The sequence below is a fragment of the Phycodurus eques genome, chromosome 23 (genome assembly GCF_024500275.1).
Source record: "Phycodurus eques isolate BA_2022a chromosome 23, UOR_Pequ_1.1, whole genome shotgun sequence".
NCBI classification, from domain to species: Eukaryota; Metazoa; Chordata; class Actinopteri; order Syngnathiformes; family Syngnathidae; genus Phycodurus; species Phycodurus eques.
The window spans coordinates 5,975,899-5,987,025 of NC_084547.1; the positions used below are offsets into that span (position 1 = coordinate 5,975,899).

The following is an 11,127-nucleotide window of genomic DNA, read 5'->3' on the forward strand; positions in this document are numbered from 1 at the left end:
TGTGTGTGTGTAGCTTTTAACATGTGCTCTCTGTGCACGCACACACACACACACTGAGAAGGTAAAGCCTGGATCCTACAATAAGTCCAGTTTTATGACTCGTGTACAACACCAACAGCTGAATCAATATTAGTTTACACTAGGTCACAGTGGAGACACACACACACACACACACACACACACACACAGAGATGTCTCTCTCACAGTGCTTTCATGAACACACATCACATCTCCCTGAATATATTATTTTTGTTACTGTTGATTTACACACTCACCCCATTTTTTGGAGTGGGGAATAACCTGGTCGCTGAAGAACAAACACATGCGCACATGCACACACACTATACTCGATATGATATACACACACACACACACACACACGATATGTACACTCACGCACACCAAAGTGAAGCATGATGCAAATAAAAAAAAAAAATAAAAAAAATGGCCGCAGTTGTAAAGTTTGACACTACTAAACTAACACGTCAGGCAAATGAGCAGACATGCGGTACATACGATGACAGAGGCGGGCGGGGCCCGCGTCTGCTACTCGGGCCTTCGTCCACCTTTTAATAGCGCCGCCATCACGATGCAATTTGAGAACCCATCAAAAACGCAACATGACAGGAGCGGTATTTAACTTATAACAAAAATCAAACAAACATTTCAATAAAATACATCGTGCCCACGAGAGACGGCTTAGTAAATGTGTGACGATCCCGCCAGACGCAGTTCGCTCAGACCAACCAATCAGAGGACGGGAAATTGCTGACGAATTTGAAATCCGCTTAGTTAAATCAACGGTCCCGTTGCTAATATAGTTGAAGTTACATGGGCTAGCAGTGCCGATTCTGAAGACTGTGGGCAGACTAGATGGACATGGCAACACGTTGAGGCTGAAATCTGATTGGACAAATAAAATAAATAAATCCAACATCCACATGTACGGAAATAGTGCAGCCAAGAGAAATGCTAAGAAATGAAGAGAATTGAATTACGACAATTGCACCGTACAAATACGGTACAGTGGTGACTTGAGATAGGAGTTAAATGTGTTCAGTAACCGTGCTCGTATCTCAAAAACTCCTCTTTTCCCATTGAAAAGAACGGAGTTGCCGCTACTCCGTTTCTGCCTCCTCCCCAAAAAACAACAACTGTTGTAATGTGTATTGGAATGAGGCAAAAATAGGACTCTATAATATTGTAGATGCCATTGTGCATGCAAACAGATATACTGTTCAATGGGGTCTCCACTCCTCTCTCAGCTCATCAGTCTGGTACTAATATAAGTCGTTCTACGCAGAGGATAAAGGATTTATGACTAAGTACTGTTGTATTGTCTGGCTACATGTGTTGCTGCACTATTTGCGTCCACTCCGTTGCTTAAAGGGTTAAAAGCTTTGCAACGTCAACCCTATTTAGTGTTAGAATTAAGCTGGCACACTATTGGTTGTCGTAAATACACAAGGTGCAATTACGTTTGTTTCCTGTTCGGTTTGTCAGTAAACTTGATCTGGGAGTGGCATTATACAGCTTGAATGTTTTTTCAAAAACTGTTCACTAATTGTCTCTGCCAAACTGCTGCTCGTTGTGACGCGAGTTCCGTCACCGCTACCATACAGCGCTTGTATCTCCTGTCTGTGTTTGCAAAACAATGGAAGAAAATCGGTCGAACGACGGCTCGAGGATCGTGGAAAACACGTCACGGTAATCTCAAGGCACCGCTTTATCAGAATGGAGGTTTTTGCGCAAGCTGCTTGGCTGTTAGCATGCAGCAGCGGGAGGGCAAAGGGGGCGCAGAAGAATGCGGTGACCCATTTAGTAGGTCACTCCAAACAAAGCATATGGGAACGACAAGCAGCACAAATATATCGCAGTTGTCATCCTCTGTGGCAGGAAATGCTGCACTTAATGCATGTGTGAATCCAAACACAATCTTTCACATGTTCAACACGCACACGCTGATGTCCGAGCACGCAGGACACACATTCCATCTCCCTTTACATACCCGCGCACAAAGGGGAGGGGGGGGGGGGGGGCGCAAAAACTACAAACATGGTCAAATCCCTAAAGAATGCAAACAACAACAGTGCACACACAAAAGAGAAGGAAACGAGAGTGTGGAATAACTGAGAAGGAGAAAGCTAAAGAGAGAAACTGAGAAGGAATTAATCATCTGATGGAGAAAAAGAAAAGAGGAACACAAAGATGGGTGACGGGCGAGCTGAATGGTGGGGGGGAGGAAAGAGAGAAAGAGAAGTGCAGGGAGGGCGTGTTTAACGAGCAACCAGTAGGACGAAGACATTCGGTTGGGTCCATCTCCAGAAATGCACCAATTCAAACGCCGACTCTTTCCCCACACATGTCCCAACTTTCTGAGCTGTTGGTCATTTGCGTCCCGAGCGGGTGGAAACACACGTTACTGAGCGGCAAATTTAAAAGCATCAGGGTCTCTTTCCCCTTGTCTTCTGCCGGGTCCAAAACCACGGAGATCGTATTTGGTTTGACACTGCGGAACTGCGACCAAAGAAAACAGGCCCGTCCCACGGGAGCCTCCAGGAAATAGATGGTGCTCTATTTTGTAGTCTTGGGCCCACAATTGGAATCACTTCAACAAGGAGGGGTGAACAAAAGCACGAGAAGCAGCATATTCAGCTGTGATATTTGACACTGGCGTTACGCAGGGGTCTAGTTTAAGTCACCTTCTGAATGGAGGAGTTTTCATTTTGTTTCTGTATTCAGACAATACTAAATGGGCTTGTAGCTAAAAGTGGCAAAACTAACGTGATCACGAGATTCCTCGGGCGGACAATAGAGCCGCTGGAGCATGAAATCACACAGAAAATAAATGGATGATTGAAAATAAAACAGTGGCATCTGACAGCGAATGGCGGGAAAGGTGACCGAGAGCGGGGGAAGGGTGTGTTTTTTGGTTTTTTTTTTTTAACCAGAAAGAAACAGACACCAATGTCATTGTTTTCATTGTCTAATTCCAAGCACAGGGAGGTGGAGGAGGATGGAGGGATGGGGGAGGAGGCGGCAACTTGAGACCTGAGAGGGGATTCACATTCTTGCCTTCAGTTTGGACACTTGTGTCTGTGTTATACCCCCATGATTCCATAACAAGCAAGTTGTAATTTTTAGACTTTTGTGTTGTTTGATTTTTACATTTGTGTCACTGGCTGCACAAACACACGATCCTTTCCAAAACAGCTGGTCCCAAAGTAAGTCTAAATTTACTCCACGTTGGGGGAAAAAGTTAATATGACCTTTGTCAACAAACTTTATTTCTGCTCATTTTTTTACAGAACGACGCCACATTTATCCCGGGATATGTTATTTGCGTCGAGCTGAAGAACTTTCCGTTTGAAACTCTCACACCCCCGCACTTCGACTGTCCAAAGCAGAGGACGTAGCAACAATGACGCCACTGATTGACCATCAGATGGGCGTCTGTTGCATGTAGTAAAACAATAGGAACAACTACAGCTAGCATCATCACTCAAGTTGAATGTTACCGTGACAATGACTACAGTGAACCCCACCATTAGCGCTTTGCAAAAAACAGAGAGGGCCAATGCTAAAGTACGATGCTAACGACAGCTCGCGTCAATGCTCAAGTTTGATATCGAAAAACAAACTTCACAGTGGGAGTTTTTTTTCGAGAGACACACACACACACACACACACACACACACACACAGGCTTGCTTACGTAGACGCTCTTGCTGTCTTGTAAAGCGCAATAAAGCCAAACACATACACACACACTGTAAATCTCACAATAATACGTCCTCTGAGTGTAAGTGTGTGCGTGTGTGTGTGTGTGTGTGTGTGTCTTTTATAAGAGTTGTAAATTTGGCTGCTGGCATTGTTTTTATCAGCATATTTGCAAGCTGTTTAGCCAACGGTGCAGATGTCACTATTACGACCGCACGCACACACAAGCTAAACAATACACACAAGACATTTGACACTGTAGTGTGTGTGCGTGTAATCCTCTTTAGGTTCACCTGGCTGAGTGTTTTAATGTTTGTTCAGGTCTGACACACACACACACACACACACACACACGTAAGCTTACACATTTTCTCTCTCTTTTTAAGCAGATGCGCACTCAATGTGCATGCAAGTGAGCGTGTGAAGGTCAGCACAAGTATTTGTGTGTGTGTGTGTGTGTGTTATTTGATTAATGCTGAGAACCATGCCGTGTTTCGAAAGAGGTCGCAACCTTTCGGCTCCCATTCAATCAGACGGTGAGTGAGCAAAAACCTCCATCTTTCCACACGCGCACTAACACATACACGCACGCGCGCGACATGCTAACAGCGGTTAAGCACCGGTGCGGCCGCTGTTCCGATGGTTGCCAAAAGCGTGTTTTTGTGTCTGTGCGGTTGCAAATAACGTTTTTTTTTTTTTTTAATGACAACCTTTGGCCTCTTTGAGCTGCTGATCTCCACTTTGTCTGAGTTGACACTTTTTGTTTTTTGTTTGTTTTTTTGGGCCCTCCCGCCTCATCTTCGCACTCTTTCTTCATTTGCCGGCCACGGCGCTGGGCTCTTTGAAGCCCCCCCTCGGCCCCGCGGCCCAAGCCAATTACGCTGTGTTTGTCCACCCGTTTTCAATAAAAACGCTCCCTCCTGCCCGTCCACTCCAGCCGTCCTCCTCTTCCTCCCGCCGCTCTCCTTTTTCATTTTTAATTAACTTCTTTTGTAACTTGAAAGCGACCCACCCCCACATGCACTCCTCCACACACAAAAACACACGCACGCACGCGCACACACACACACGCACACGTGTAAGTGGAGGTTAAACAGGCTATTTACATTTCAGTTACAGGCAGATAGCAAATAAATGATTAATGAGGGTGCAGATTAGCAATGCGGCCGCCATTCTATCTCATCTTAATTTAACGTTTAGCATTTTTGTTAAGACATTTTGGGGTCTTTGACATTTTGAAGATTTTTTTAATCTCAATCAAAGTCAAGTTATTTTTTTATTTTTTTTTACACTTTACGTCTGCCATGTAAAATGAGGGTATTTTGGTAACTAAATTAGCTTTAATTTAAGAGTCAGTGTATTTATCTCAAAACAAAGCTATTTTATGGACATGGATTTGTATAATTATTTTCAGTCATTAAATGAACTCGGTTTTAGTTTCAATGCATTCACATTGTGATAGATCAGTGGTTCACAAAAACGACTTAAATGATTCAATTAAAATGCAATGCACAAAAAAGTTAAAATACAAATTGTACTTCAATGTTTGAAAACAAACAGAGCTTAAATATTAAATGCATATTTATTGTACTGTACTTAAAAGTTAGACAACTCAACTGTACATAAAACGTACTGTACTTGAAATAAAATAAATCCTACACTTGTACTGTACGTGAAAAGTAAAAGAAAATACTGCACATTAAAAGTAAAATGTATTCTAGTGGATAGCGTCAAGCTGCATGCTAGTGTGAACAATACGATTGTAGTTCATGTTTTAAATTTTTTAAATTCAGTGATTCTTTCGGGTACCGCACTGAGAATCCCTGTGATAGATAGAAGCCATTAAAGATTCAAACAATCCCCCTCTCTATACTTTTTGTATGGGGGCTGTGAAGGACAACATGAACATGTAGTTAACAGAGGGAACGTGACACGAAATCAAGCATGATTTCAAATCTATCTGGATGGAAACACGTTTTTGTTGTTTTACAGGCTGCAGAAGGTCCGCGTGGTTTGTTTACACTACACAAACAGGAATAAATTCAGTTGAAAACATTGAAAAATTAAGTCTGGAAATTGATGGCATTTTCAACCATTTTTACCCGCCCTGCCGTCCGTCGCGCTGATTTATGGGTGACACCAATAAGTCAAAGATGGAGGAATAAAGACAACACACACACACACACACACACACACACGCACACACGGGGAAAAAAGCAGGAAAATGAAAAGACGCAGCCACATTGTTCACTTTGATGAGAAAATTATAGTGAGTGTGATTATTCTGTGACAAGCTATCACAAACACAAACACACACACACACAAGCACAAACACAAACACACATTTTTTTTGCACTCAGGTAATAAACGTGCGTCTTCATCAAGACCACCACAGCACATTTGTCTTCATGTTGTCGCCCACCATCTTGGTGGGAAAACAAAAGAAACTAAAGAAATAAACGAGGGAGGCCGGACTGTCACATTTAACACACACACGCAAACACACAAAAACAACGAGAGCTTGTTCGTCCGTGAACGCCTCAGTCAGTCTAACCACTGTTATTATTCTAATCATGATGACATGTTTTTAAATGGATTATTATACGTTTTCAGTTTGGGCGGCTTTTTGATGGGCGCACACGCGCACACACACACACACACACACACACACACACAAACGATTAAAAAAAATAATAATCCACACTAAATCAGGAATAAAGTTTGTCAGAACACACGCACACCTCTGTCATGTGTCCATATGCTAATTACAGTTTGTGTTAATGACATGCTGTCTCCGAAAGGACACACACACACGAATAATTTTGTAGTGATTTTTAATTGATTTGGGCTGCAATTATTCCATAGCGACACTTGGACTGACACGGGCTTGCTCATCTGTACCGTGTGACATCTTTGCAACGTTTTCATCGATAAGAAGTTGCCTTTCGAGCGTACGTGGACACACCCGCGCCGTCAATCGGGCGCTTGTGCTAACGTTAGGAAAGGTGCGCAACGGGGGCATTGCTTGATGACAGGAAGATTGGAAAAGAAGACAGATGTTGTGTTGCGGAGGCCGACGGAGGATGGAAGAAAATAAGTGTATGGGAACAAACAGGAAGTACGTTAAAGGAGGAAGCGATTACCTGGCGGACGAGCGGAAAAGCCGTTGTGACGCTCCCTAATGCCATTTCCAAACCAATCTGCTAAGTGCACCTGAGTGCGCATGTGTGTGTGTGTGTGTGTGTGTGTGTGTGTGTGTTTGCGGGCATGAAATAATCTTGTTGCCGACGACAACATCCAGCTCCCAGCTCCTCCCCCTCCATTCCTTCCTACCCAACAAGTTCACATGCTTTCGGCCATTTTTAGCGGCGGTGTGAAGGCCCTCTCGGAAATCAAATGTTTGGTATGCGTAGAGCTGTGCGATATAACGACGACGGCGGACAACGACCGGGCCCGACCGCAAACAGCCAAAATCTGCAAACCATAACTTATGAAAAGTCTGAATACCTTAATGTTAACAAACAATACATAACGCAAAACTAGCGGTGTAATATCCATTTAAGTGACGGATATTTGCACATAAACAGTGGCGCAACCACGTAGGCGGACAATAATGATACTCAACGTCATATATTCTTTATTCTCTACAAAAAAGGACTAATATAATATTATTATTGTACTAATACTGCAGCTTACTGAGTCACTTTGTTGTGAAACTCTTCTTAGTTTATCATGAATGTCTGCATTATAGTGCACCCTAGTGGCTAAGGCTCAAAAAACAGAAGCAGCAAAACGGCAATGGGCAATCACGCGTGAAATCGCGATGCGCAAACTTGTTTAATTCCTTCCATTCTACACACTCACGAATGTCACTCATTACTAGGCCACGCCCCTTAAAGGCACCCATCCAACACAAGTACATACAGTAATTTAACTTCATTAAACCAGTTTATTTCTTTCCATTCTATTTTTTTCATTATGTTTTTGAACAATACAGTGCTATCTTGCTTTATTACGAAGAATGTCACGAAGAATCACGAAGAATGTGTTTTTTGCGAGGCGGGAACACGTTAAGGACATTTCAATGTATCACGTTCGTAACAAAAGTGATTTTAGATACGAGCTTGCTCACCGCACAAATTCAACTCAAGGGACAACAAACCTAGTTTACCGATCGCAAGAGCATTCTGAGCATTGCTGTCGATCGGAACATCGGAAGGATTCTTTATAAAACTTCATCCACCTCCCAACACACACACAAAATGCCCTGGCACTCCACTTTAGCGCTTTTGTTTGGCAACGCCCACTCATCTGAACGCCGATCTGCGGAGCGACGCAACCATTCGCCATCTCGTCCTAAACGTCATCTTAGGACCAAGACTTCAGAGCCTGATTTGAAACATGTAACCATCCCGTTAGCATCCTCCTCAAATAAAGTTTCGGCATCCGTTATTTTCCACTGTGCAGCGGGTCGGATTTCTTACTTTGATCTCCACCTCTCTCCCCACGATCCCTCACTCCTCTCCGGTCCACAAAAGAGAGTCAAAGAGAGAGAACGCAGCCTCCCTCAGCGTCTCGCCTCGCAAGAACGACACAAACAGGAAGCGCGGCCGTCAGGTCGAGCCCGCTTCGGGGTACGCTGGCCACGCTCGCTTTTACCGCACCAGGGCGCCTCTGCTGGCAAACGGCGCGCATGCAAACGGAGCCCGTGCGACAACCGATCGCTCGGTTTGTTTGTTTGTGTGTTTGCGCGCACGCTTGGCCGGTTTTGTCGCCGTCTGGCTTCATTAAAACAACTCAATGCTCCATGGAAATGAATGAAAAACACCCAACAACACCCCAAAAAGGTATTACTTTGAAATGATGGGCTAAATCACTTTTTTACACCGAAAGGTCCAAAAAAATGCAACAAAAATCAAAATGCAGTACAACAGTGAAAGTCCTCCTCAGAAAACGATAAGTTACTGCTCTGCTTTTCTCTGCTTCGTAACGTAACGTCAGCGTGGAAACAAACTGATGCTAGCATTCTCGTTAGCTACTTAGCTGCCTCAAGTAGCGAGTCTATATTATTATTCATTTCACCAATTGTAGCTCGGCTAACTTTCATAGCTAGTTGCAAATGTTACGTTGAATTTGTCGAGAGTGATGGGTGGCCCTCTCGTAACAGTAAGCGGAAGTATCCCCTCTTCGTAGGAGTGTTTTGCATAGCTTTCCTCAGCCAAGTTGCGCTTCCTGGAAAATTCCTGAGAGAGAGAAAACTTTTTCGACAAAGGGCGAAAAAAAGTGGCCGGGCTCACAAACCGCTGGCACAAACAATAGCGACGACCGCCAAAAATAAAACCGCTGATGGAAAATGAAAGGGGTTTTGTTTTGAAACAATGACTTTTTCAAACCACGCTATACTTTAAAAGGGGCGAGCGGCCCACGCCTAGCGACAAGTCCACTTTAGCACGCGGCATCGACGCGCCAAGTCAACTGACGGCGTGTTTTTGGCAACTTTAGACGAGCCCGTCCGCTGCCGTCGCCGGACTATAACGCGTCGTCCGGCCGACGAGGCGACGCCTTCGAGACTACGAAAACAAGCCGGTTACGGTTGAGCGCTGAAGTTAGCCTGGCTAGCTTTAGCGAGTTTGAGCCACACTCGTCTTCAAATACTCACAGCAGCGGGACTACGCGGGACTGCTAGCGAGGAACGAGGGAAAATGCCAAAATGTTATATGCAATAATGCGCGGACAACAACCGCGAAATATGCCTTTACGTTAGCCGGTCCGCGGGCAACGCCGTACTGTGCCGGAAAACTATCGACGGCGTCATCGACGAATCGACTTTGTCTCCACTCCCAAAACGTCTGGTGTGGCGCGCTCGATCCTGACATTCCGACCTCCATCTCGTCAATGTGTGTGTGTGTATGTCGTCTCGAACAGCCTGTCGTGATAAGAAGAGCCCAGAATAACACTCCGACATCAGCGGGCCCTCTCCTGTCACTCACGATCCATTTACACGTGCACGCGCCCGCACGGCTCGTTCTTGGTTGAAGAACAAAACACGACGTTTTGCTCCCGCCGTCTCAAATGAGCTAACAAAATAAGATCAAATCTTTTGGTGGCGCACGTGCCAAAGTTTTTCCTTTTTTGAAAGGGTGCACCTGCACGCTTGCTGGCTGAGAAGATGAAGCCCAGTGGGAGTTCATCTTTCTTTCTTCTAATTTTTCCTTTTCCCCAGCACGTGATTTAAAGAGAGGGGGGGGGGGGGGGTCACTGGAGGAATGTCATTATGATTTGAGGACGGGAAGGGGTTGCAGCAACAATGGCTCTCCAGTTGAGTTGTCGCATGTGTGCAATTACATGACTCGTTAATAGCTCTGACGTGAGCGCTGTGAATGTGGTGCAAGGGATGGCGAAAGAAAGAACAACTAGAAGAAGTTGGTTTGGCGACGCGACGTGCACTGACCTGGCGCTGGTGCAGTCCTGGTACAGGATCTCAAAGTCCTTCCTGGAGATGAGCTTGCAGCGGTTGACGCCGGGTTGGATGGCGCCGAGCCCCCGCAGCACACGCACCTGCTCCACGGTGCACACCACCGGCGTGATGTCCAGCCTCTTGAGCTTCGTGTAGACTGTGTGCAGGCCGCCCACCAGGTGCTTCAGGAAGAGGTCGAACACCTGCGGCAGGCAGATGAGCTCCTGGCCGTGCACGCCGAAGCTGGCCACCTTGACGCCGTGCACTTCCACCAGCTTGCACTCGCCGCACGGCCCCGGCCCCGGCCCCGGCCCGGCGGAGCTCAAGGCGGCCAGCGAGCCCAGCGAGCCAAGTCCGCCGAGCCCGGACACCAGGGAGCCGGCCGGCGCGCCTCCCGTTGCGGGCAGGAAGCCGCCGCTGAGCCGCGGGGACAGCGGGCGGGGGTTGGAGTTGCCGTGCGCCGGGCTGCAGGTTCCGCCGGGGGCCGCCGAAGGGTGGTGCGTCTCCGGAGGCGAGCGGTACAGGGCGGCCGAGCTCGCCGGGACGAGTGAGGGGGAGCCGGGGAGCGACATGCTGCAAGTGCGGGCGACACTCTCCCGCGGTCGTCGTGGCTTCTTGCGCCTTCCTCGCACACGCCAACTTTTCGCTCTGCGAGTACAAACCGCCTGCGCGCGCGCCAGCGAACGCGCACACGCGCTCGGGTCCTGGCCCCGCCCCTTCCCCCCTCATCGACATCCGGCCACACCAATCGGCGAGGACCCCGTGCACGACGGGGGCTGCGATTGGTCGAGAGGTGAGGAGGGGGCGGACTTTGGGCAATCCTCTCCCTTTTCTCAACTTTGGGGAGAGAGACGCTCGAGGAAAGTTTGTCCAGAGTTACCTTGATTTAAGAGTTTCATTTACCTTGAATAAACTGCCAAGAAGCGTTTTTGGGGTTGCCCGCCCCCCCCC

The 11,127-nt window shown here is 46.6% G+C and overlaps 1 protein-coding gene across 3 annotated transcripts in view; it reads right to left on the minus strand.

Moving 5' to 3' along the window:
* Positions 1-11,103, minus strand: part of LOC133397658 (dachshund homolog 2-like) — a 30,678-nt gene extending 19,575 nt beyond the window's left edge. For all 3 annotated transcript variants that reach the window (XM_061668812.1, XM_061668810.1, XM_061668813.1), the window contains exon 1: positions 10,171-11,103. In XM_061668812.1, the coding sequence (XP_061524796.1) occupies positions 10,171-10,748 (578 nt within the window). In that variant the 5' untranslated portion in view covers positions 10,749-11,103. The remainder of the gene's footprint in view (positions 1-10,170) is intronic.
* Between the last annotated feature and the right edge of the window lie 24 nt (positions 11,104-11,127).